This window comes from Giraffa tippelskirchi, chromosome 12 (assembly GCF_054371585.1).
Source record: "Giraffa tippelskirchi isolate mGirTip1 chromosome 12, T2T-mGirTip1v1.2.pri, whole genome shotgun sequence".
Classification (NCBI taxonomy): domain Eukaryota; kingdom Metazoa; phylum Chordata; class Mammalia; order Artiodactyla; family Giraffidae; genus Giraffa; species Giraffa tippelskirchi.
Window position 1 is genome coordinate 106,381,085 of NC_137286.1, and position 26,302 is coordinate 106,407,386.

The 26,302-nt window shown below is 45.0% G+C and overlaps 2 protein-coding genes and 1 long non-coding RNA gene across 7 annotated transcripts in view; 2 read left to right on the forward strand and 1 right to left on the reverse strand.

Annotated features, from left to right (window-relative positions):
- The window catches only part of LATS2 (large tumor suppressor kinase 2), a 34,624-nt gene extending 31,724 nt beyond the window's left edge, over positions 1-2,900 (forward strand). For all 4 annotated transcript variants that reach the window (XM_081549024.1, XM_081549026.1, XM_081549025.1 and 1 more), the window contains one exon: positions 727-2,900. In XM_081549024.1, the coding sequence (XP_081405150.1) occupies positions 727-1,224 (498 nt within the window). In that variant the 3' untranslated portion in view covers positions 1,225-2,900. The remainder of the gene's footprint in view (positions 1-726) is intronic.
- On the reverse strand, positions 2,901-16,186 carry LOC145529206 (uncharacterized). Its single transcript, XR_014071009.1, has 2 exons — positions 15,721-16,186; positions 2,901-3,638 (listed from the first exon to the last, which is right to left on the reverse strand). It is a non-coding gene; the product is annotated as an uncharacterized LOC145529206 (long non-coding RNA).
- Positions 16,187-16,289: 103 nt separating this feature from the next.
- The window catches only part of XPO4 (exportin 4), a 90,670-nt gene continuing 80,657 nt past the window's right edge, over positions 16,290-26,302 (forward strand). For both annotated transcript variants that reach the window (XM_081549020.1, XM_081549021.1), the window contains exon 1: positions 16,290-16,372. In XM_081549020.1, coding sequence (XP_081405146.1) covers positions 16,304-16,372 — 69 coding nt within the window. In that variant the 5' untranslated portion in view covers positions 16,290-16,303. The remainder of the gene's footprint in view (positions 16,373-26,302) is intronic.

A 26,302-nucleotide genomic window follows, 5' to 3' on the forward strand; every position in this document is an offset into this window, starting at 1 on the left:
TTGTGTATCTGTTAATCCCATACTCCTCTAATTTGTTCCTCCTTCCCTCCCTCTCTCCTTTGCTAACCATAACTTTGTTTTCTATGTGTGTGAGTCTATTTGTTTCGTAAATAAGTTCATTTTGTATTTTAGATTCCATTATAAGGTGTATCATATGGTATTTGTCTTCCTACCTCTCTTAGTATGACAATCTCTTAAGTTCATCCATGTTGCTGCAAATGGCATTCTTTTGTTCTTTTTTATGTCTGAGTAGGATTCCATTGTATATATAGACCATGTCTTTCACCAGTTCACCTGTTGATGGACATTTAGTTTGCATCTTGTAAATAGTGCTGCTATGAACACGGGTGCATATATCTTTTTGAGTTAGAGTCTTGTCTGGATTCAGGAGTGAGATTGCTGGGTCATATGCTAACTCTAATTTTAGTTTTTTAAGGAACCTCTATACTGTTCTCCAGAGTGGTGCACCAGTTTACATCTCCACCAACAATGTAGGAGGCTTCCCTTTTCTCCATACACCCTCTTCAGCCTTTATTATTTGTCGGCTTTTTGATGATGGTCATTCTGACTTGTGTGAGGTGATACCTCATTGTGGTTTTGATTTGCATTCCCCTAATGATTAGTGATGTTGAGAAACAATTATGTTCTTTAACACCCTGTCCCATAAAGGCCCTCTTTGGCCCCGAGAGTGAGGAGGAAGGAACACTGGGTGTGTTGTCCCCGCAGGTGATTAACTGGGAGAGCACGCTGCACATCCCTGCGCAAGTGGAGCTGAGCCCTGAGGCCCGGGACCTCATCGCCAAGCTGTGCTGTGCAGCTGAGCACCGGTTAGGCCGCAACGGGGCCGATGATCTGAAGGCCCACCCGTTCCTGGGTGCCATTGACTTTTCCAGCGACATCCGGAGGCAGCCAGCCCCCTACGTGCCCACCATCAGCCACCCCATGGACACATCCAACTTTGACCCAGTGGATGAGGAAGGCCCCTGGCAGGACGGCAGTGAGGACAGCTCCAAAGCCTGGGACGCGCTGGGCCCTGCAGGCAGCCGGCACCCTGAGCATGCCTTTTATGAGTTCACCTTCCGGAGGTTCTTCGATGACAATGGCCACCCGTTCCGTTGCCCCAAGCCTGCAGTGGCTGAAGCTGTGACCGAGGCTGAGCAGTCAGCTTCGGTGGGCCCGGCCCTGGGGGCGCAGGCCGGGGGCTGCCAGCCTGTGTATGTGTAGACTGGTGGACGGGGAGGTCAGCCCGTCAGGTCAGTTGGCTGGTTGCCCCTCAAAGTCTAATCTGCACCCAAAACCAAAGCAGAAAAGCTTCTGAAAGAGGACTCGCCTCTGAGGTCTGCATCTCCAGGTTCTGGTGGATGGCAGGAGGTGTCAGCGCAGCCTGGAATTAGCTTTGAGGACCTTCACGACATTAAAACAATATTTTTTAAATCAGTACAGTAGAAAGAGCACTTATTTTGTTTATAGCCATTTTTCTTATTAAATTATAGGGATTAATTTTGACAAATCATGCTGCTGTTATTTTCTACGTTTGTATTTTATCCACAGCACTTACTCACATTAGGGAAAGACATAAAGATTGAAGAACTTGTGATAAGAAATCTCTGTGCAATAATGTTTAAAAAAGATAACACTGTCCTGATGTCCTGATGTTACTGATACCATTTTATTCACACAGTGGTTTTTGTTTTATATTTTTCCCACATTTCAAAATTGTGATATATGTTAAAAGCTGCTTTTGTTGTTTTGTTCTGTTCGCTTTTTGCATATTATAGCATAATAGGAAGTGTGAGCAGTTGATCATGCGGGTGTGACTTCAGACATCAGGTATGGAGAGAGCATGAACAGGGTTTTTCTATTATTAATATAACGTGACCGTGTCTTGCCATTCACAGCAGGTTCTGTGAATACGTTTTTACTGAGTGTCCTTGGATGAGTCGTTCTGGACAGTGTGCTGATGCCGTGTCGTGAGTGACTTCCTCGCTGTGACTGCACCCCCCTCCTCTCTCACTGCAGAAATGCACATGTACCTGAGAGATGATGTGACTGTATGTGTCGTGGGTGTGATTGGATTCTTTGAGGGGGCAAAGACATTTGTCCTACACTAAACTTGTGTACATCAAAAGGGATTCACTTAGCTCTGCCAAAAAAAGTAAGTTAGCCATGGACCTCTATCTGTCTCGCCAGTCAGGATGCTGTCCTGTGGCCCAGCCGACACAGGGAGCCAGAGCCCCACCCTGCAGACCTGTGGAGGGTTCTCTCTGCAGTGCTTTTAGTGTGCTTTGAAGGATCCAACTTAACTCGGTTTTAAAAGCACATTTTTCTAATCTTTGTGAAACAGCAAGGACTATTCAAAGTGATGTTGGAGGGGAAAAAAACATAATTAAGCCATACATATTTTCTTAGGAGTATAGATGTATATATAACTATATAGATAAACACACAAAATATTCCTATTTCAAATTAGTATTCCTATTTAAAGTGATTTATATTTGAATAAAAAATTAAATTTCTTTTTTGCTTTTTAAAAACCTGATGCATCATATTTTTTGTTATATTCACATATTTTTCCTTAAGGTTTTTAGCATAATGTATCCATTACTTAGTGTATCTCTAGGCAGCAACACTCACATGTCTATGGATGTCTAAACTGAAGAAGATTCCTGTGTACTGGTTTACATGTGTATGAGTGGCAGGTTCTGAGTCTGCTGTGCTGTGTCGTGACTGTCAGTGTTTCTCTAGTTTTGCAGTAACGCCGTGTTGTTATTTACACTCTTGACAGCCTTCATGTGGTAGGTTCTTTCTCAGGAACTCAATTTAACTATTATTTATTGATATATCATTGCCTTTGAAAAGCTTCTACTGGCACAATTTATTATTAAAAGTTTGAATCCAAATCCCTAGGTGTCAAATTTTATTGAAATTTATAAGTTCTTGCTTGTCTCGTGTGCTTTCCCCATGATTCAAACACAGCGGGGGCTGCCATTGCGAGGGGAAGGACCTCTTATCTTGGGAAGGGTCTAGGGTTTGGAGATTGGGTTTCAGGTCACAGCACAGGGTCCAAGTCTGGGTGCAGTCCTGTGACCAGCTTTCTTCCCGAAGACGGTGACGGGTGTACGGCATTAGATTGCTGAGTGGGGTCGGTGGGCTGTCAAATCGTGAGTGGCAGCTGATTGCCCTGTCCAAGACAGTCACACTGACAGTACAAGCATAACACCCCACCTTTGCTTCAGAAGGGTCGACGGTATTAAGAGCTCCAGAAGCCGTCATCATTTGATTCTGAATTGTTCTTTTAAAAGGTGCAGTCATGTGGTCACCACTGGGCAGTCCCCACTCCACCAGGCCATCTTGGACCCCGTCCTTGTGGAGACAGGGTTCTGCTTACATGGGCCCAGCTTTCCTCTTAGGCTCCCATGTTGGGAGGCATTGCCAGCCAAGTGGCGTGGAGATCGCAGCATCCTGCCCAGCACCCCAGCAGGGACTTTGGGAAGCTCTGCTGGCATTGGGGGGGGCAGAGTTTTCTGGTCTGATTGGCCGGAGTGGAGCAGTTATTGCCCATTTGCCCCTCTCCTTTGATGGGAGTGCCGGGGGTTGGGCTTGTTGACATTTCGAGGTTGCTGGCTTCAGCTCCAGACCTGGAACGTGGAGGCAAAGAGAAGACCGAGAGAACTTAGTGCTGTGTAGTCCTGAGGCCCAGCTTTCCTGCCTCCCCCCCTTTCAAGGTTTTCTGTTTTGTATACAGTGTCCAGGAGTTTTAGAAGAAAAATCTGTCTTGAAGTGGGTTTCAATTTGTTTTAACTAATGAAGATTCACAGATTCCTCAGTCACACCAGCCCCATGTCTCAAGCTCATTGCCACATGTAGCCAGGATCCATGTTGGATAGCTGGGGTCTGAGAAGGGTCCTCTGGCTCTGCATTAATCCTTGCACTGACATCTGGCAGAATCAGGGGACTAGTGTGAGCAGCTGGCCTTCATCTGTTTTTCCTGTGTCATTCACACTTGGGCAGTGGAGAAGCAGGTCCTCTAACCATCCAGAGTCCAGCACTGCCTTCCACTCAGCAGCATCTCACCCTCTTCCTTTCCTGCTTGCTGCTCCAAACACGGACCCTCCTAAAATCACCAGTTTCTGGCCTGCTTAAGCTGGTGACTAGTGTCTTCAAAAGGATCATAGTAGCTTGTAGATACAGGACTGAGAGAAGCTTGCCTACCTGTGCCCCCCTGCAGTAGAAGCCAGAGTCTTGACCACTGGACTGCCTGGGAAGTCCCAAAATTACATTATTATCATTATTTTTAAAGAGTCTCTGTCCATCTCTTGCCATCTCCTGATCCCCAGCCTCTCTCATGTCTTCTGTGTTATTTATTCTGGCAATTCCATTATATGACTAATGGACTTTTTTTTTTTTTGGCTGTGCCGGGGTCTTAGTTGTGGTGTGTGGGTTCCTTTAGTCACGGCATGTGAACTCTTAGTTGTGGTATGTGGGATCTAGTTCCCTGACCAGGGATTGAACCCAGGCCCCCTGCATTGGGAGCATGGCATCTCTGGGAAGTCCCATGGGTATATTTTTAGAATGAAAGGACCTGAAGTGCCCAGAACTAATGGGTAAAAATAGACCCATACAAATGTACGTCATCAGAAAATTCAAGAATGTTTGGAACAAAGAAAAAGCCCTGCAAACTTCAGAGAGAGAAAACAGTTCATATACAAAGGATCAAGAATCAGAACCAAAAAATAAAAAGAATCAGAGCGGCTTTGAAGGTAACACCAATTCTAGACACTAGAGGATGACAGAACAAGGCCTTCAAATTGTGTGAAAAGAAGGAAATGGGAACCCACTCCAGTGGAAAATCCCACAGAGGAACCTGGTGGGCTAGAGTCCATGGAGTCACAAAGCGCTGGACATGACTGAGCGACTGAGCACACAATTGTTTTCAATCCAGACAAGTCATTAGTTGAGTATGCTACTACTACTACTACTAAGTCGCTTCATTCGTGTCCGACTCTGTGTGACCCCATAGACGGCAGACCACCAGGCTCCGCCGTCCCTGGGATTCTCCAGGCAAGAACACTGGAGTGGTTGCCATTTCCTTCTCAAATGCGTGAAAGTCAAAAGTGAAAGTGAAAGTCGCTCAGTCGTGTCCGACTCTTCGCGACCCCATGGACTGCAGCCCACCAGGCTCCTCCGTCCGTGGGATTGTCCAGGCAAGAGTACTGGAGTGGGGTGCCATTGCCTTCTCCAAGTTGAGTATGAGGGTAGAATAAAGACAATTCAGACATTCAAGAATTCAGAATATTTTCTTCCCATATACTTTCCCAGAAAGCTGGAGGCAGACACGGGCTCCAAGAAACGGATCCAACAAAGGGGAGGAGGGAGGGGGCTCCTGGGAGCTGTTAGGGGTCCCAAAGGACAGCTGTACCCCAGGTGTGGGGGGTGGGCTGCTCACTCAGATCCTCGGTCAGAGGGTGTAGGAGACGACCTTTGCTGGAAAGAGGTAATTTACCTGCCTTAGAGGAGATGGGTGCTTGGAGAACAGTTTGGGATTGGATTTGGGAGGAGGATATAAAAAACAGTAAATGGAAAACACAAGCCAATGATTAATTCAATATAAACAAAAATACTTCGACAGGGATCACAGATTTAATGTAAACGCTTCACCTAAAAAGCTGGATGAAAACAGAAAACTTTCCTTACCATTGTGAAGAAAGAAAGGACTTCTTAAATGGAACACTGAAAGCACTAAAAGTAAAAGAAAATACACTTGGCTTCATAAAAATTAAAACTTCCCACTCTTTAAAAGCCACCATTACATGGAGTAGGAAATGGCAACCCACTCCAGTATTCTTGCCTGGAAAATTACATGGATGAAGGAGCCTTATGGGCTACAGTCCAAGGAGTCACAAAAGAGTTGGGATGACTTAGTGACTGAGCCTAGATACACATGATATATATAATATATATATATAATTATATATATAAAAATATATAATTTTTACTGCTGTGTAAAGCAAAGAATAGCAAGGAGAGATAAGAAAGCCTTCTCAGTGATCAATGCAAAGAAATAGAGGAAAACAACCAAATGGGAAAGACTAGAGATCTCGTCAAGAAAATTAGAGATACCAAGGGAAGAAAATTTCATGCAAAGATGGGCTCGATAAAGGACAGAGATGTATAGACCTAACAGAAGCAGAAAATACTAAGAGGTGGCAAGAATACACAGAAGATCTGTACAAAAAAGATCTTCACGACCCATCCTGGAATGTGAAGTCAAGTGGGCCTTAGAAAGCATCACTATGAACAAAGCTAGTGGAGGTGATGGAATTCCAGTTGAGCTATTTCAAATCCTCAAAAGATGATGCTGTGAAAGTGCTGCACTCAATATACCAGCAAATTTGGAAAACTCAGCAGTGGCCACAGGACTGGAAAAGGTCAATTTTCATTCCAATCCCAAAGAAAAGCAATGCCAAAGAATGCTCAAATCACCGCACAATTGTACTCGTTGCACACGCTTGTAAAGTAATGCTCAAAATTCTCCAAGCCAGGCTTCAGCAATACGTGAACCGTGAACTTCCAGATGTTCAAGCTGGTTTTAGAAAAGGCAGAGGAACCAGAGATCAAATTGCCAACATCCGCTGGATCATTGAAAAAGCAAGAAAAACATCTATTTCTGCTTTATTGACTATGCCAAAGCCTTTGACTGTGTGGATCACAATAAACTGTGGAAAATTCTGAAAGAGATGCGAATACCAGACCACCTGACCTGCCTCCTGAGAAACCTGTATGCACATCAGGAAGCGAAAGTTAGAACTGGACATGGAACAACAGACTGGTTCCAAATTGGGAAAGGAGTATGGCAAGGCTGTATATTGTCACCCTGCTTATTTAACCTATATGAAGAGTACATCATGAGAAACGCTGGGCTGGATGAAGCACAAGCTGGAATCAAGATTGCCGGGAGAAATATTTATAACCTCAGATATGCAGATGTCACCACCCTTATGGCAGAAAGTGAAGAAGAACTAAAGAGCTTCTTGATGAAAGAGGAGAGTGAAAAAGTTAGCTTAAAGCTCAACATTCAGAAAACTAAGATCATGGCATTCAGTCCCATCACTTCATGGCAAATAGATGGGGAAACAGTGGAAACAGTGGCTGACTATTTTTTGGGGCTCCAAAATCACTGCTAATGGTGACTGCAGGCATGAAATTAAAAGATGCTTACTCCTTGGAAGGAAAGTTAACGACCAACCTAGATAGCATATTAAAAAGCAGAGACATTACTTTGCCAACAAAGGTCCATCTAGTCAAGGCTATGGTTTTTCCAGTAGTCATGTATGGATGTGAGAGTTGGACCATAAAGCTGAGCACCGAAGAATTGATGCTTTTGAACTGGGGTGTTGGAGAAGATTCTTGAGAGTCCCTTGGACTGCAAGGGGATCCAACCAGTCCATCCTAAAGGAGATCAGTCCTGAGTGTTCATTGGAAGGACTGATGTTGAAGCTGAAACTCCAATACTTTGGCCACCTCATATGAAGAACTGACTCATTGGAAAAGACCCTGATGCTGGGAAGGATTGGTGACAGGAGGAGAAGGGGACGACAGAGGATGAGATGGTTGGATGGCATCACCGACTCGATGGACATGAGTTTGGGTAAACTCCAGGAATTGGTGATGGACAGGGAGGCCTGGTGTGCTGCGATGGAGTCGCAAAGAATCAGACACGACTGAGCGGCTGAACTGAAGTGAAAGCAAATAAGGGCTTCTCTGATACCTCAGTTGGTAAACAATCTGCCTGCAATGCAGGAGACCCCGGTTTGATTCCTGGATTGGGAAGATCCGCTGGAGAAGGGAAAGGCTATCCACTCCAGTATTCTGGCCTAGAGAATTCCTTGGACTGTATAGTCTTTGGGGTCGCAAAGAGTTGGACACGACTGAGCAACTTTCACAGAGCAAATAAATACCTTTTTCAAATAAAAAAAAGTCACCATTACTAAAATGGGTGAATATTATCTGTGCACAGATCTGACAGAGGACTCGTATCCAGGTTTTATCCTTGTAAAGCAGTATCTTTTTTGAGTTTTTCATCTTGGCATGATGTACTTAACTTCCTGTTGTTACAGAAGATGAGAATTTAGTTCCTTTTAAGCCCTCTTCCCCCCTGCCCAGGCCTGTCCTTCCCACTCCAGTCTTCCTGATACACACTGTCAGACTTTTGATAAAGTTGATAATTAGCATGTTACTTAGTTCAGTTCAGTCGCTCAGTTGTGTCTGACTCTTTGCGATCCCATGGACTGCAGCACACCAGGCCTCCCTGTCTATCACCAACTCCTGGAGTTTACCCAAACTCATGTCCATTGAGTTGGTGATGCCATCTAACCATCTCATCCTCTGTCGTCCCCTTCTCCTCCTGCCCTGTCTTTCCCAGCATCAGGGTCTTTTCCAATGAGTCAGTTCTTCGTATGAGGTGGCCAAAGTACTGGAGCTTCAGCTTCAACATCAGTCCTTCCAATGAACACTCAGGACTGATCTCCTTTAGGATGGACTGGTTGGATCTCCTTGCAGTCCAAGGGACTCTCAAGAGTCTTCTCCAACACCCCAGTTCAAAAGCATCAATTCTTCGGCGCTCAGCTTTCTTTATGGTCCAACTCTCACATCCATACATGACTACTGGAAAAACCATAGCCTTGACTAGACGGACCTTTGTTGGCAAAGTAATGTCTCTGCTTTTTAATATGCTGTCTAGGTTGGTCATAACTTTCCTTCTTACTACAACTATGGAAATATTATCCCCAGTGAACCACACTGTTTCTGTAATCACTTTCCATTTTGGAGATTTCAAGAAGGCTTTAATACTTGGAATGAAAAATACTTTAAGGCCAGGAAAAGAAAAGAAAATTAACCTAAATTGGCTGCTTTGCTCTGATCTTCCACAAATAACTTAATGAGATCATCTGAATTGTCTTAAGCCAATTTGCTTTGCATGTTTCTCTTCTGGACTATGTAATTTATACTAAATAAACACATAAATGTTGAAAGTCTTACTTCTTCACAGGGAGAGGTTACATGATCACAGCTGAAGCAAAAAACAGACACCGTTATAGTGAAAATATATGTAGGAATCCCTTCTGCAAATGTGTTTGGTGGTTTGCTTTCCTTTACTCTGGAATATGTAATACATACAGAATAGACCCTCCCGTGCCTAATCCAGTCTTAACTTATCCTGAATTCTGTATAGTATTTTAGTCCAGAAAGTACCACAGATTCTCTGAGTTCCAAGTCCAACCAACAGACAGCAGAGGGAGCTGGTGATGTGCTTTTGCAAGTTAAGATCTGCACTCACAGAATGTCCTGGTGGGTCCTTTCCAGGGAGAGGAAAATAGGGAGTGATTCTTATTAAACCACCCACAAATTGCATTGTTTTTCTTTCACGTTTTATAGTTGAAGTCTAGTTGATTTACAGTTTTGTGCTAATTTCTGCTGTATGGCAAAGAGACTTACACAGACATTTTTTTTTTTTCTTTTTTTGGGCCACACCACAAGGCTTGTGGGAATTTAGTTCCCCAATCAGGGATTGAACTCAATTCCCCTTGCAGTGGAAGTGCAGAGTCTTAATCACTGGAGCACCAGGGAAGTCCCTATATATATAAATACTAAAATACTGTATAGAATATTATATATATAATATTCTTCTCCATTATGGTTTATCCCAGACTATATAGTTCCCTGTGCTCTACAGTAGGACTTTCTTTTTATTCATGCAATGTGTTCTTTTTTATCTATATATTCTAGGAAGGTGCTGTTAACCTACTCAGTCACTTCTCTAGAGGATCTTCCCAACCCAGGGATCGCACCCGGGGCTCCTGCATTGTAGGCAGACGCTTTACCGTCTGAGCCACCAGGGAAGCCTTACTTAGTCACTTAGAAGCCATAAATATTGTGCAGATTTCTATTCTGTTAAGGCAAATCTACAGTATGTCTCCCTCCTCTCCCCTCCTTCCCCCAATTTATAAACTGGACTGTCAAGGGACCCCAGAATAGTGTGGCTTACTCTGGTCTTGAATCATTATGGGCACCTATTTGTTCACTACACACTGAGTCAAAAATACATTGGGAAGCACTGTGTTCAGTGTGTATAACTGAGTACCACGTGACACGTATTAAATCCTTAAAATGGAAGCCTGAATGTTTAAAATGCCCTAGGAGTCTCTACAGAAATTCTTAAAAAGTATTTATTTGGCTGTGCCAGATCTTTGTTGCAGTATGCGGGATCTTGAGGGAAGTCCTAGTCTCTACATAAATTTATCACAGATTTTTTTGCAGGACAAAGGATAAAACAGATGGGATTAGCTGATTCTGTGTATAAGTTCCATAGTCATTACTTTCATCGAACTTGGAGAGAAAATTATTTTAAGGCTACAGAAAACAACAGTTTTACTTAAACCAGGACCCAGGACCCTTTCTTCCTTTTAGGTAAACACGCAGGGCCCGAGTCAGAAGGGCCGACAGGGCCCCCCGACAGGGCCCCCCGGGCACGCAGGGCCCGAGTCAGAAGGGCCGACAGGGCCCCCCGGGGCCACCTTTGAGAGGGTGTGTGGGCTTGCGCTGTTTTGAAGGCGTGCACAGGACTGCAGTCACAGCAGGAGGCAGGAAGGCTGCTGGGGGGAGGTGGCAGTTGCGGGGCAGAGGCCAGGTGCAGTGGGGCGACTGGTCTTGGGGACAGTGGGACCAAGCTAGCCGAGGCTGTCAAAAAAGCAGGCAAATCAGCAGTTGCCAAATACCCTGTTCCTTTTCTCCAGACGTGTCAGAGGACACTCTTCCTGGTGGGTGCATTTGCCAGAGCAGCAGGTTGGTTCTTGAAGTCTTGTTCTAGAGCCTTCATGCTCTTAACAAGTATTGAAGGCCCCACTGGGCAGGCTGCTGGCTGGGCTGTCTGGGCGGGCGGGCGAGGAGTGGCTGCTCTCCTCTGGGCATCTGTGAGGCAGGCTCTCACCCCTGTGGCTGCTGGGTGCATCAAGTCTGCACTGATGACACAGGGCTTGGTCCGGCAGGTAGAGGGACAGTCCAGAAGACCCTGCGGTAACAGCCCACCCTCCCAGGAAGAATAGAGGAGGATAAAGAATGAGGAAAACACAGACACAAAACGAGAGAAGACAGAAGCTACGGCTCCGGACTGCCTGGTGTCTGCACTGCACAAATGTCATCTTTGCTGTGAGTCCTCCTCTTGCCCAGCTTATCAGAGGCTTTAAAAGGATCATAATATTTTGGAACATTTGGCAAAGTTGCCATCAATAATGACCCGGAATATTCAGATTAGAGGATCCAAATGCCACTGTTTATGACATTTGTATCTTGTTGGAGGATGTCCTCAGGGCTCAAAGTGAGATGACAGCTGGGTGGGGACTGCAGGACACCTCTGCGCAGGCTCAGGGCTGCCCACACGTCAGAGGACGAACACCACGAACAGGGACAGGAGCGGCTTTAGGACATTTATAAATCAAGCCCCACTTTTGCCAATTTCTGTTGTCTTAAAACATTCAGAACAAAGCAGAGCTCTACTGACAACCCCACAGATCATCTCTGGGGGCTAGTGATGGACTCCTGGGGCGTCCATCAGGAACCACCTCCACCAGCCTCTGTTCTGTCAGAACCCAGGAAGGTGTCACTGTCAGTTCCTGGTCACAGGGCTTGGGCCCCTGAGACTGGGGCAGGAACCGAGTCCTAGTTGTTGTTCTCAGACTAGCCAGCCCTGTCCCTGGGACGGGAGGCCCCCTCCAGGCCCCACTCGCAAGAACTCGCGGCAGAAGCCCAGCTGGGCAGTCCTCTGTCTACTGCCAGCAGCTTTGGCTCTGATTATTCTCCATGAGCAGAAGACATCTTGAAATGTCAGTCCTGTGGCATCATTTGACGACCCTCATCAGGCCTGCTTGAGAGGAACTTGGTCCCAGGCTGAGGCTCCCCTCTGCCCCGCCTGGACCCCTGCCCTCTGCTCTGCCGGAGCTCCGGGCTCTGAACCCTAACATACTGCAGCACCCCTCTGCTGCCTCTCCATGACACCTTCTCAGTCTTGCCCCTGACGCATCTACAATTTCCGTTTTCCAGGCGAGGAAGCCCCTACCCTACCCTCGGGTGGCTTTTCCACACCATGACATCATGTGCTAGGATGGCACAGTAGCCCCTTAGGTGGTCGCCCATTGGACTAAGCCTCTGGCTGGCCTGGGTACCTGGAGGCTCCCCAGCAGCAGGGGGCTTGGGTAAAGCCTTTGGAAATCTGATGCAACTCATGCCTTTAGGTTGCTGGGTTGTCGGGGGAATTCCAGAGATCTCTCTGGAAAAGAGGTCTTCATCCCAGTCTCAAAAATTTTAATGGGATGGATGCCTTATAACATTCAACTTTATAAGGAAGATGGAATATTGTACTTGGTTAAACTGGTTTAGAAGTAAATTTCAAGATGATATGTTGTGAGAACAAGAGGGATAAAGTACTGCTGTTTACAGTTACTTTGATAGTCATCAGAACTGTGCTATGTTAATCAAGTATTTAAGAACTCCAAATAGTAACATTTCACAGACGTATCATATGTGCAGAAATACACTTTCTGTACAAAGGAAATATTTTAAAGACATAGTTCCCTTTTGGTCTTATGTTTTTATTTCTGGAGAAATATATTAAGCTTCTATTTGATACCATAATACATTCGGTTCTATACTGCTGCCTTCAAAGTTTTCAGAACTTTGGGTCATATGATCCCTTAACACTTTCTAGATCAGGTGTCCTCTATTGATATAGAATTATTTTTCTTAAGTGTGGCCATGTAATTTGGGTTTAGAAATGCCTTTTAAAAAAGAGACTTGTTCTTCTCGAGTCACTCAAGTAAAATAGAATAATCTCTCACTCTGTTGCGTAATTTATCTATGTTCCTTATAAGGCTTCATTGTAGTTTTGACTTGGATAAAATTTCTTTTTTAAACAAATATTTGGCTGCATTGGGCCTTAGCTGCAGCACGTGGGACGCAGGCTCTCCATTGTGGCATGCGGGCTCAGTAGTTGCAGATTGCCAGGTTAAGGGCTTAATTGCTCTGAGGCATGTGGGATCTTCGTTCCCGGGAGATGGAACCTGAGTCCCCTGCAGTGGAAGGTGGGTTCTTAACCATGGGACCACCAGGGAATTCCATGAAACTGTTTTCTTAATTTCCTTTCCTGATGGCTCATTGTTAGTATATAAAAATGCAGCTGACATTTTAAAATTGATTTTGTATCTTGTAACTTTGAATTCATTTATTAGTTCTAACAGATTTTTCTGGAATCTTTAGGATTTTCTGTATATAAAATCACATCATCTGTGCACAGAGATAATTCTTCTTCCTTCCTGATTTGGATTCCTTTTATCTTGCCTAATTGCTTTGGCTAGGACATCCATTAGTATGCTGAATAGTAGTAGTAAGAGGGAACATATAGTTGGATCCTGTGTTTTTAATACATTTAGCTAATCTGTGTATTGATTGGGGAGTTGAATCAATTCAAAGTAGTTACTGATAGGACTATTGTTGTTCAGTAACTAAGTTGTTCAGTTGCTCAGTCATGTCCGACTCTTTGTGACCCCATGGACTGCAGCATACCAGACCACCCTGTCCCTCACTGTCTCCTGGAGTTTGCCCAAGTTCATGTCCATTGAATTGGTGATGCCATCCATCCATGGCTATAGGAGTATAGCCATCTGAAAACAGTTTTCACCAAGATCCTCTGATAGGATCTTAGGGAACTCCTTGGTGTTCTGGGACTTAGTCAGTGTCCCTAGCCTACATTCTGAGAACTGTTGCTCTAAGGTATTTCAGTCAGCATGTTTATGTTTACAGGATGTTTATGGCTTGACACACACACACAAAGACCAAAAACCACCCCAAATCTCCCAAACTAAACCTGTTTCCAAGGAAAAGTGTATAATATATTCAGCTAATCACTTTTGGAGCCCACGACATCACAGGTGTTAAAGGCATACCCTAAGAGTATAGGGGATGTAGTATTTGTGAAATGTTCTTGATTCCAGGAACATTTCGAGCAGATTCTTAGACCATAAATATTTCTCTTTTGTGTCAAGTGAGAAATTGGAATCTGACAACTTTCTTTTACTTAAGGATGTGAAGCGTTATGTGGGTAGGCAGGGACACTACTCCTCACCCACCAACCACCCCAGGAGAGTGCTACTGTCAAATAGTAAGTCAAGAAATAACAAGAGTCAGACACTGGAGAGAAGGCTAAAGTAGTAGGTAAATTCTAGCATCTTTCAATAGTGAGAGTCTACAACCCTGCCCTAAAACTTATGGCTCCTTTATGTTGAGATGTTACTTCAAAATGCTAAGCTAATTTGAAAGGACGCATACTCATCTTCACATTTAATAAAATACCTTTTCTTCTTCGTTCTTAAAGAGCATCTCGATGCAAAGTTCTTGTGTAGCTGCACAAAACAAATGCTCTGGAACACAGGGCACAATCTGAAGCATTATATGCCTCAAACATTTAATGTCATAAAATACTCATTTGTCTACACTTTTGAAGATGTATCTTTGATCTGCAATAATAACTCTTTGTAGCAGGTAGAGACACTTTGTAATCTTACAGATTGCTATATAGATCTTCCTTGGCTTATGATAAGAGTTAAGCCCCAATAAACCCATCATGAGTTGAAAACATAAGCTGAAAATGCATTTAATACATCTAACCTACCAAACATCACAGCTCAGCCTCACCTACATTAAAGGTGGTCAGAACACTTATGCCTCCAGCTGGGAAAAATCATCTAATAGTGAGTCTATTTTATAATAAAGTGTTGACTGTTTCATTTAATTTAGTGAACAAGGTACTGAAAGTGAAAAACAGAATGTTGCTAAGATATCAGTTGTTCACCTTCCTGACTGTGCACCACGTGGGTATATGACTGCACATGCTGCCCAGAAAGAGATCAAAATTTTAAGTACAGTTTCTAATGAATATGTATGCTTCACACCATGGAGCAGTCATAAAATCATTAAGTCCAGACGTTTGTACTTAGTGAAATATTTATTGAATGCCTTCTACATGTGGATTCCCTCGTGGCTCAGACGGTAAGTGAAGTTGCTCAGTCGTGTCCGACTCTTTGTAACCCCATGGACTGTAGCTTACCAGGCTCCTCCATCCATGGGATTTTCCAGGCAAGAATACTGGAGTGGGTTGCCATTTCCTTCTGCAGGGGATCTTCCGTCTGCCTACAATGCGGGAGACCGGGGTTCGACCCCTCGGTCAGGAAGATCCCCTGGAGAAGGAAATGGCAACCCACACCAGTACCCTTGCCTTCTGGAAAAGCGCATGGACAGAGGAACCTAGTAGGCTACAGCCCATAGGGTCGCAAAGAGTCGGACACAACTGAGCGACTTATCAGATGTCAATGTCTTCTACATGTGAGGCACTATGTGAACCAATTTCACACAGTTTTTAAAAAAGCCATTAACTGCATTTACTTTGCCCTTTTGAAACGAAATAGAAGGTACTTCTTTGTTTCTAACCAATAAAAACCTTGTTAATGCACTTCCTCAACTTCATGTTGTAGAGATGCCAAATATAACTCGTTTTTCAAAGAAGCTAACAATGCAGTTCTGTTGCAGGGATATAAAGAAGGGGAAACCCCGCAAATATGTCTTATTTACAACTGGAAGAAGAAATAAAGGAAGCTGTCAACAGAGGAAACTTACACTGAAACGAAAGTGACTTTCTGTGTACCCCAAGACGCAGACCGGCACCAAGAGATGGAAGCTAGTAGCAGGTACGCAGGTGTCGCTCAGAACAGAGCCTGGTCTCCAGCAGTGAGGGCCGGCGCGAGCGCGGACAGGGCGCTCTCAGGCCCGAGTGGGGAAGCTGGGCTCCGAGCCCCTGCCGGACCTGCCCGCCGGCTCCTCCAGGAAGTCGGCCCCGCGGGGGCTGGCCCCGGCCTCGTCCCGGTCCCGCGCCGACCCCGCACGGTGGTACGCGAGCGCGCAGCACGCGCTCTCGCGGGGCGCAAGCCGCCCTGCCCGGGAGGGATGCGTCCGCAGAGGACACAGCAGGGCCGGAGGCGCCCCCGGGTCCGGCGGCGAGCGAGCAAGCAGGCGGGCCGGCCCCGAGGGAGCGCCCACAGCCGTCGCCCGCCTGCCCGCAGCTCTGACCCCGCGACCACGCGTCGACGTCGGCGGCCGCGACGGCTCGCGCGGGAGCGCGCGAGCCCGAGGAATCTAGCGATTGGCCGGCCGGGCGCCCGCTCCCAGAATGCACCGCATGGCGCGTCATTGAAGAGAGACCATGATGGCGGCGGCGCTGGGGCCCCCAGAAGTGATCGCTCAGCTGGAGAACGCGGCCAAAGTTCTGATGGTGAGTGCCCGCCCCCCCGCGCCCCGCGCCCGCGGTCTCTGGCGGCGCTGCCGTGCTCGGCCTTGGCGCCCGCCGGACTGGCGACCGGCCGGGGCCTCCCGGGAGCCCAGGGCTGGAGCAGGCGGCGGTGGCGTGGCGCAGGACTCTGCTCCGCCTGCGCTCCTGCCTCGGCGCCCCTGGCCGGACTGTCCGCTCCCTGGCTGTGCGGCGCCCCAGCCGCGCCACCGAGTGGGGCCGAAGGAAGGCTTCGTGCGCCCCGGCCCTCCGCTCGGGGTCGGGGGGAGGCGGGCGCTAGGTCGGGGATGTGCGCGCCGTTGGGGAGAGGGTGCCGGCGGAGTGCTGGCATGGCCCGGGTGCCGTCTGCAGCTGTGGTTCCGCTTGTGTCTTTGGGTCCCCGAGCACTTTCTCCCACCCGCGACCGCGGCTGGGCAGCCGCAGCCGGCCGCACAAGGAAGAAGCGGCGGGAGGGAGGGAGGGGAATCCTAGGACCAAGGTCATTGGGGCAGAACTTTGTCTGGGACCGACCTCCGTGCGGGTCGTGTGTTGGGGAGAGTTCGGTGTGCAGCTCTCGTGGACTTTTTCCTGCTGCAGTACAATGAACAGAACAATTTAGTCAGTAGATTATTACCTACTCGAGAAGGTGAGGCCGAGTCAAAGAGTAAGGCATTCCACTCACAGAGTAGAAGCAAGGATAAACCATGTTTAGTTACTCAGTAAACTATTTGCTGGCTCAGTTTTATTTTTGTAAACCACGACTTCCGTGTTTGTAGATTTCTCTGGAAGTTAGAGGCTTGATTCCTTGAATTGACAAACAGCCTTCCTAAGAATTGGATGCAGCAATCTTCGGTACCTTTTTGCACCTTTCCCCCCCTTTTGGTTCGGTGTTTGGGTTATGTGTTCAGGCATCACATTTTAAGACATTTGAACTAATTCTCATATAGTTTGTAGTTCCTTTTATCAAGTTTTGTTTTCACACCCAACACCAGATAGCTTATGAAATTTAGCTTAGGAAGCTGAAAAGTTTAATTAAAGCAGGATTTACTTGCTGCAATATGAGCGAAGTTAGGTGAATCGTTTTATCGCAAAAAGTGACTTAGCAAACGTTTTGAGACTCTGGCAACTTAAGTCCAGAAAAAAACTAGCTATTACTACCCTTAAATACCATGTTCTTAAAATCTCTGACTTTACAGCGTTTCCTGAGATATCTGGAAATTTTCTATAGGATGGAGGCGCCGTTTCATTAGACCTTGGAAGGAGTATGTGACACTCCCCCCCCAACCCCCACTGCTTTAGTTCTCATGGCGATTAATATAAAATAGTTGTCCTTCATAGTTGGTCTCAGTACTGGTTAGTATTTGTGCTTGCTAGGACCTTTTTTCTCTTCCCTGCAAAGCTATTCTTATCACTTGTAAGGGAGTAGGGGAGACGGAGAAGGCAATGGCACCCCACTCCAGTACTCTTGCCTGGAATTGAGTGCATATCACCCGCCAGACACTGTGCTTGATGCTTTACATACTTTGTTAATCCTTGCAACCCCTTTACAAGGTTAAGAGAGAGCTTAAGTGGCCCAGGTTACATAATTACTTAGTGGCTGAATTAGGTCTACAACTCCCATCTGTGACTCTAAAGCTGAGTCTCTTTCTGCTCTGCCTCACCACCTCTCCTGTATGTTGTATTGGTATCAGTTTACATACTTGAAATCTTTCCAGAGGAAAAGAGTATTGAAAAAAGTGTTATTAAAATAGAAAATTTCTTTTTGGAAAATCCACTTACTGTTTGACAGTGTGGATGTGTAGCAGAGACTACATGGTTTCTCAGATGGAAGCTGCAGTCCATCTTAAGAGTGACAACTGACATTTTACCCAGTGCTTACTGTGTGTGAGGCACTGTGCCAACCACTTCACATGTATTACCTTATTTGATCATCAGTAACTATGAGGTTGAGCTAGTAACTATGAGGTTGAGCTATTTCACATCCTCAAAGGTGATGCTGTGAAAGTGCTACACTCGATATGCCAGCAAATTTGGAAAACTCAGCAGTGGCCACAGGACTGGAAGAGGTCAGTCCTTGTTCCAATCCCAAAGGAAGGCAATGCCAAAGAATGCTCAAACTACCGCACAATTGCACTCATCTCACATGCTAGTAAAGTAATGCTCAAAATTCTCCAAGCCAGGCTTCAGCAATACGTGAACCGGGAACTTCCAGATGTTCAAGCTGGTTTTAGAAAAGGCAGAGGAACCAGAGATCAAATTGCCAATATCCGCTGGATCATTGAAAAAGCAAGAGAATTCCAGAAAAACATCTATTTCTGCTTTATTGACTATGCCAAAGCCTTTGACTGTGTGGATCACAATAAACTGTGGAAAATTCTGAAAGAGATGGGAATACCAGACCATCTGACCTGTCTCTTGAGAAACCTGTATGCAGGTCAGGAAGCAACAGTTAGAACTGGACATGGAACAACAGACTGGTTCCAAATAGGAAAAGGAGTACGTTAAGGCTGTATATTGTCACCCTGCTTATTTAACTTATATGCAGAGTACATCATGAGAAACGCTGGGCTGGAAGAAACACAAGCTGGAATCAAGATTGCCGGGAGAAATATCAATAACCTCAGATATGCGGATGACACCACCCTTATGGCAGAAAGTGAAGAAGAACTAAAGAGCCTCTTGATGAAGGTGAAAGAGGAGAGTGAAAAAGTTGGCTTAAAGCTCAACGTTCAGAAAACTAAGATCATGGCATCTGGTCCCATCACTTCATGGGAAATAGATGGGGAAACAGTGTCAGACTTTATTTTTTTGGGCTCCAAAATCACTGCAGATGGTGACTGCAGCCATGAAATTAAAAGACACTTAACTCCTTGGAAGGAAGGTTATGGCCAACCTCGATAGCATATTTTTAAAAGCAGAGACGTTATTTTGCCAACAAACGTCCGTCTAGTCAAGGCTATGGTTTTTCCAGTAGTCATGTATGGATGTGAGAGTTGGACGGTGAAGAAAGCTGAGCGCCGAAGAATTGATGCTTTTGAACTGTGGTGTTGGAGAAGACTCTTGAGAGTCCCTTGGACTGCAAGGAGATCCAATCAATCCATTCTAAAAGAGATCAATTCTGGGTGTTCATTGGAAGGTCTGATGTTGAAGCTGAAACTCCAATACTTTGGCCACCTCATGCGAAGGGTTGACTCATTGGAAAAGACCCTAATGCTGGGTAGGATTGGAGGCGGGAGGAGAAGGGGACGACAGAGGATGAGATGGTTGGATGGCATAACCGACTCGATGGACATGGGTTTGGGTGGACTCCGGGAGTTGGTGATGGACAGGGAGGCCTGGCGTGCTGCAATTCATGGGGTCGCAAAGAGTCGGACACGACTGAGCGACTGAACTGAACTGAGCTATGAGGTAGTTATTACTTTCATTTTCATTTTATGGGCTAAGGGACTGAAATATGTAGATGTTAAGTAATTTACCTAAATTTTCCAAGAAACTGGTAGAGTGGGTAATCCAACGCAGGTTCATCTGTTACCAACGTGTGGTTTTTAGCCTTTGGGGTAGTGAGAATAGAAAGCAGGTGAACTAATTATTTGGGGATACCTGGCGTGCTGAAGTCCATGGGGTCACAAAGAGTTGGACACGACTCAGCAACTTAACTGAAGATTGTCAAACTTCCTTCAGTTACTTAGTGTTCAGTTCAGTTCAATCGTGTCCGACTGTTTGTGACCCCATCAGCTGCAGCATGCCAGGCCTCCCTATCCATCACCAACTCCTGGAGCCTACCCAAACTCATGTCCATTGAGTCTGTGATGCCATCCAACCATCTCATCCTCTGTCGTCCCCTTCTCCTCCTGCCCTCAGTTTTTCCCAGCATCAGGGTCTTTTCCAATGAGTCAGTTCTTCGTATGAGGTGGCCAAAGTACTGGAGCTTCAGCTTCAACATCAGTCCTTCCAATGAACACCCAGGACTGATCTCCTTTAGGATGGACTGGTTGGATCTCCTTGCAGTCCAAGGGACTCTCAAGAGTCTTCTCCAACACCACAGTTCAAAAGCATCAATTCTTCGGCTCTCAGCTTTCTTTATGGTCCAACTCTCACAACCATACATGACTACTGGAAAAACCATAGCCTTGACTAGATGGACCTTTGTTGGCAAAGTAATGTCTCTGCTTTTTAATACGCTGTCTAGGTTGGTTATAACTTTCCTTCCAAGGAGTAAGCATCTTTTAATTTCATGCCTGCAGTCACCATTAGCAGTGATTTTGGAGCCCCCCAAAATAGTCAGCCACTGTTTCCACTGTTTCCCCATCTATTTGCCATGAAGTGATGGGACTGGATGCCATGATCTTAGTTTTCTGAATGTTGAGCTTTAAGCCAACTTTTGCACTTTCCTCTTTCACTTTCATCAAGAGGCTCTTTAGTTCTTCTTCACTTTCTGCCATAAGGGTGGTGACATCTGCATATCTGAGATTATTGATATTTCTCCCAGCAATCTTGATTCCAGCTTGTGCTTCATCCAGCCCAATGCTTCTCATGATGTACTCTGCATGTAAGTTAAATAAGCAGGGTGACAATATACAGCCTTGCCATACTCCTTTCCCAATTTGGAACCAGTCTGTTGTTCCATGTCCAGTTCTAACTGTTGCTTCCTGATGTGCGTACAGGTTTCTCAAGAGGCAGGTCAGGTGGTCTGGTATTCACATCTCTTTCAGAATTTTCCACAGTTTATCGTGATTCACACAGTCAAAGGCTTTGGCATAGTCAATAAAGCAGAAATAGATGTTTTTGCACAACTCCCTTGCTTTTTCGATGATCCGGCAGATGTTGGCAATTTGATCTTTGGTTCCTCTACCTTTTCTTAAACCAGCTTGAACATCTGGAAGTTCATGGTTCACGTATTGCTGAAGCCTGGCTTGGAGAATTTTGAGCATTACTTTACTAGCGTGTGAGATGAGTGCAATTGTGTGGTAGTTTGAGCATTCTTTGGCATTGCCTTTCTTTGGAATTGGAATGAAAACTGACCTCTTCCAGTCCTGTGGCCACTGCTGAGTTTTCTAAATTTGCTAAAAGAATGGTGATATTAACATTTATCTCTGTGTGGGTCAGATGGATGTCTATCTGAGAAAATCCTTCTTTTTCTGGCCGCATCACATGGTTTGTGATATCCTAGTTCCCAGAACAGGGGTCATACTGGGCGTCCTGCAGTGGAATTGCAGAGTCCTAACCACTGGACTGCCAGGGAATTACTGAGGAAATCTTATTTGTAGAAAATTGCTACGTGTTTTAGCTGTTGATATGTTTGGGGATTCAAAGTAATTAGTGTGATGTCTTTCACAATTATTTTTGCTTATTTTTTCCATTTGATAGTCTATATATTTCTTTCATGAAAATCAGCAGATAGTTTTTTTTTTTTTAATTTTAATGTTTTATTTTATTTATTTATTGGACATGCAGCATGTGGGGTCTTAGTTCCCCAAGCAGGGATTGAACCCATGCCCCCTCCATTGGGAGCTCAGAATCTTAACCACTGGACCACCAGGGAAGTCCCAGCATGTGGTTTTAGTGTGTAGAACAATTTCGAAAGATATTTTAGTGCAGAGGTCTTAGGAAGTTCATGATGGTATCAGAAGGAAGTTGTAAGCAACTTTTTGGATGCAGATACACATTTTTGGTGATAGAGTTTATAGCTTTTACCAGCTTCTCTCAGGAAATAGAGACCCTGAAAAAAAAAATTAAGTGTTCTCCCTTCCATTCTGCACATGGGGCAAGTGAGGTTCAAAGAGGTAGAAGTGACTTGCCAAAGGTAGGTCACAGAACAGGTTAGTGATGAGAGCCATTCAGAACCCAGATCACTGGATGCCCTTTTCAGAACTCTTAAAATTCTTCCTCAGCCATGTTTCTTCTCAAAGTTAACATGTTGTAATGCCACACATGTTACATTTTATTGCTTGGTGAGAAATTTCAGAATGTGTTTTTGGATATTGCAGTTGATTCACTGTGAACCTATATTTCTTCCTGTGTAAGTTATTGGGTAAGCTGCCAATAAAGTAGTATATTAGATCTTCAGAGGAAAAAGGTGTTCATGGGTTTTATAGGTATAGGTCACAACATAAAACCTGACTCCTCACCCAGCCCCCCTTCCCCAAAGTAGTATAGGGCATATTTTCTGTAGATGCTTGTAAATACAGCTTAGTCTTCTGATTCAAGACAGTGTGGTTACTTGCAGGAAAATAAATTTGAAGGTGAACTAAATTGAATGAGGAAGGACTTTTGTAAATTAGTAACAGTATGCTTGTGATGTCATCTATTCTGAAAATGCTGTGCAAATGGAATGTTTAAATAGGTCTTGAAATTTTCTTTTCTGAAAAGAATCTGACTGTTGGCTTCTGCTTAAGATGCCTAACCATAAATTAACTACATACCAAAGTAAAGTGGACCACACTTGTCCGCTCACAGTCTCAGAAGTGAGAGTCGCTTGTATGAGCTAGCAGGTTACAGTTGTATATCTGGAAATTTGGTGTTGCTGACTCAATTCTATGTCATTTACACATTATGACAGTAATACTGGAACATATTAGTTTAAAGTAGATCAACAGCACACAATGTACAGAATAAAGTGTTCCTTCTTTCCCCTTTCCCCCTCCCACTCCCCCTCTCTAAGCAATCCGTATTAAGTTTGGATGTACTATGCCCTTATTTCCTATGCTTTTTACAATAGATATTATATATTCACATATGTATTTCAATATACATCATGTGCATGCTAAGTCACTTCAGTCATGTCTGACTCTTTGTGACCCCATGATTGTATGTAGCCCGCCAGGCTCCTCTGTCCATGGGATTCTCTAGGCAAAAACACTAGAGTAGTTTGCCATTCCCCTCTTTAGAGGATCTTCCTGACCCAGGGATCGAACTTGTGTCTCTTATGTCTTTTGCCTTGGCAGGTGGGTTCTTTACCACTAGGGCCACCTGGGAAGCCCATACATTATGTAGTGCTTTTTGAATAAATATATCCTTGATTAAAAAAAGTCTTAGCAGCGCCTTTCTGAAGAGCACAGAGTTCAAGCTGTGAGAAGGCGTGTGGGGAAAAGTGAAGGCCCCTTGCACTCCCGCCTCCACCCTGGCCCTTCGGAGATCACTGTTTCTTGAGTGTCCATCCTGAAGCTCTCTGAGCATTGAGAGCACACATATGTCCTTTTTTTTAAAAAAATGTGTTAATACTATTTTACATAAATAGGATGGTGTGATCCATATCTTCCTGCACCTTTCTTTGTTCACTTCATTGCAGATGAATTTTAAAGTTTATTTCCGTTTTCTTTTTTATTTAAATAGACATAAAATATAGGATGTGTTAGGATTTTGGAGACACCATAATGGAGAACCTAGTATTTTGGTATTACTGTGGTATTTGTTTGAAGCATAACCCCAAAAAGTGGTTTATTAATTGTCTTAAATTTCCTTGGTTTTGCTTCCCTGGCTCCCTAAGATAAGGGATTGTCCTTAATGAGTGTGTGCAGTGATAATATGAAATAATGGAGAACACATACATTAATTGATACTTTATATTTGTTTTAAAGCTGAAATAGGTTTGCAACTTTAATGAGAGGGGTTCATGATTGGTTTTCATGGTTTTTATTGTGGAATTTGGTTAACATTTTAAAAGCATTGGCCAAAATGTAGTGCTGTAGAACAGTTCTTTTCATTTTATTTGATTCTCTTTTTTTGGCTGCAGCGGGACTTCGTTGTTGCGTGCGGGCTTTCTCTGTAGTTGTAGTGAACCGGCGGTTTCTCCTGTGGGGCACGGGCTTAGAAATTGCGGATCATGTGCTTAGTTGCTCCGCAGCATGTGGGATCCTCTGGGATCAGGGATTGAACCCATGTTTCCTGCATTGGCAGGCAGATTCTCAACCTCTGGACCACCAGGGAAGTCCACCATTTTATTTGATTCTTAAATCAGCCCTATGAAGTGGATGGGAGAAGAGTTACTCTTAATCTTTGTAAATGAGAAAATCCGAGGTTCAGAGATGGTAACTGGTGTGCTCATGTTCACACAGATGGTTTGGCTGTGGAATACAGTCTCTGGCTGTTCACTCATTCTACAGTGTCTTCAGTACACGTGTGCTAGGCACGATGTTGTACATGCTGACTAAACAGGAGAAAAGAGACCTTTTAAAAAAAATATTTATTTGGCTTCGCCAGGTCTTAGTTGTAGCCTGTGGTATCTAGTTCTCCCGCCAGGATTGAACCCGCAGCCCCTGCGGTGGAAATGCTGTCTTAACCACTAAACTGCCAGGGAAGTCCCAAATTCAAGTTTTGCCTTTTGGAACTTTCCGGAATTTTGTCCTAAATTTTTTTGATCTGTAGTTGTTTGAATCTGTGGATACAGAGGACTGAAGGTAGTTATTTACAAGTATAAGTTGCAGTACATTTAGAGCTCATGATTCTTGCAGAACGTTTTTTCTTAAAAGATTTAAGTCCTTGGAGAAGGAAATGGCAACCCACTCCAGTATTCTTGCCTGGAAAAGTCCACGGACAGAGGAGCCTGGTGGGCTGCAGTCCATGGGGTTACATGACTGAGCACGCGTGCATGAGGGTGGAGGGAAATGGGTTGGTAGCAATAAACTGGTAGAACTAAAAAAAAAAAAAAAAAAAAAGATTTAAGTCTTGACAGAGTTCCTGTCATTAGGTTCAGTCTGAAGCGTTTAGTATCTGTCAGGTGCCTTAGGGACAGGCTCTGGGGTGGACCAGCAGGCTGGTGGGGCCCTTCTGCTGCTGCCGCTTGGACCCAGGTCCCACTCCAGCCCCCTTGGCCGAGTTCCCCAGGCCTCCTGAGGCATGTTCATGAGTGCCTGCCCTCACTACTCCTGTGCACTCTCCATTGTCCCGTTGGGCTTCACTTACAAAATACAGGTTCAAAGATAAAATGGTTAAGAATTTCAGGATGGCCACCGCAGAGTGTCACAGTAAAGTCGAGGCCCTTTGGAGAGAGTTGGGCCCGATGCTACTGCCCTGGTCACACACTTGGGAAGCTGGCCTGGGGCTCTGTAGACCGGCACCTGTCTGTCACATTGGATCAGCTCCCTCCTTCCTGAGCCTCCCAAGCAGGTACGCCCCTGGCTTGCAACACCCTTCTCCCGCTTGTACCTAGTGGATGTTTGGGTTTTCAGATCTCAGTGTAGTTGTTTACTTTGGCAGAAATAAGTCTGAGCACTCTAGACTAGATTAAACGCTCTTCTCATATCACCATTTGCTTTAGTAACATTGATGACACCTCCAGTTTTATGCTGGTTGTCGATTATGTGATTGATTCCTCTGCTGTATTGTGAACTCCTGGGAAACACAGATTCTGTTTGTTTTTGCTTATCATTGATTGACTTGTGTCTGAAGCATCTAGCACATTGCCTAGCACAGAGTGGGCGTTTGATTGTAATTTGTGGATGGAAATACGTTGTAGGGGAGGGTTCCAGACAGAGTACCTGGGTTTGAAGTTTCCCTACATTTTCTCTTTGTGAGACTCTGGATAAGTTTCTATCTTTCCAGCTTCCAAGGACCCTTCTCCCATCGTTTTTCTCTGAATCAGCACAGCAGCTCTCTCCATCCTTCCATCTCCCATCCTGTCCTTGGTCCTGTCTCAGAACCTTTCGTTCCTGCTCCCTCTGCCTAAAACACTTTTCCTCACTCTCACCTGATCCTTCAGGTCTCAGGAATGCCCTCCTTAGCTTCCCAGAAAGGTGAGACTCACCTGTCCTGAACTTAGATACATCTGCGCCACCTGGGATTTTACATTTGTTTGTGTGATTAATGAATGAATGTTGGTCTCACTGGCTGGATGCTAATATGTATTAGCTTAGAAACCTCGTTTGCACTTAATATTTGCTCGGTAATATTTGTTGAAGGAAGGGAATGAGTAAATGGGGAGGGGAGATGGGCCCAGCG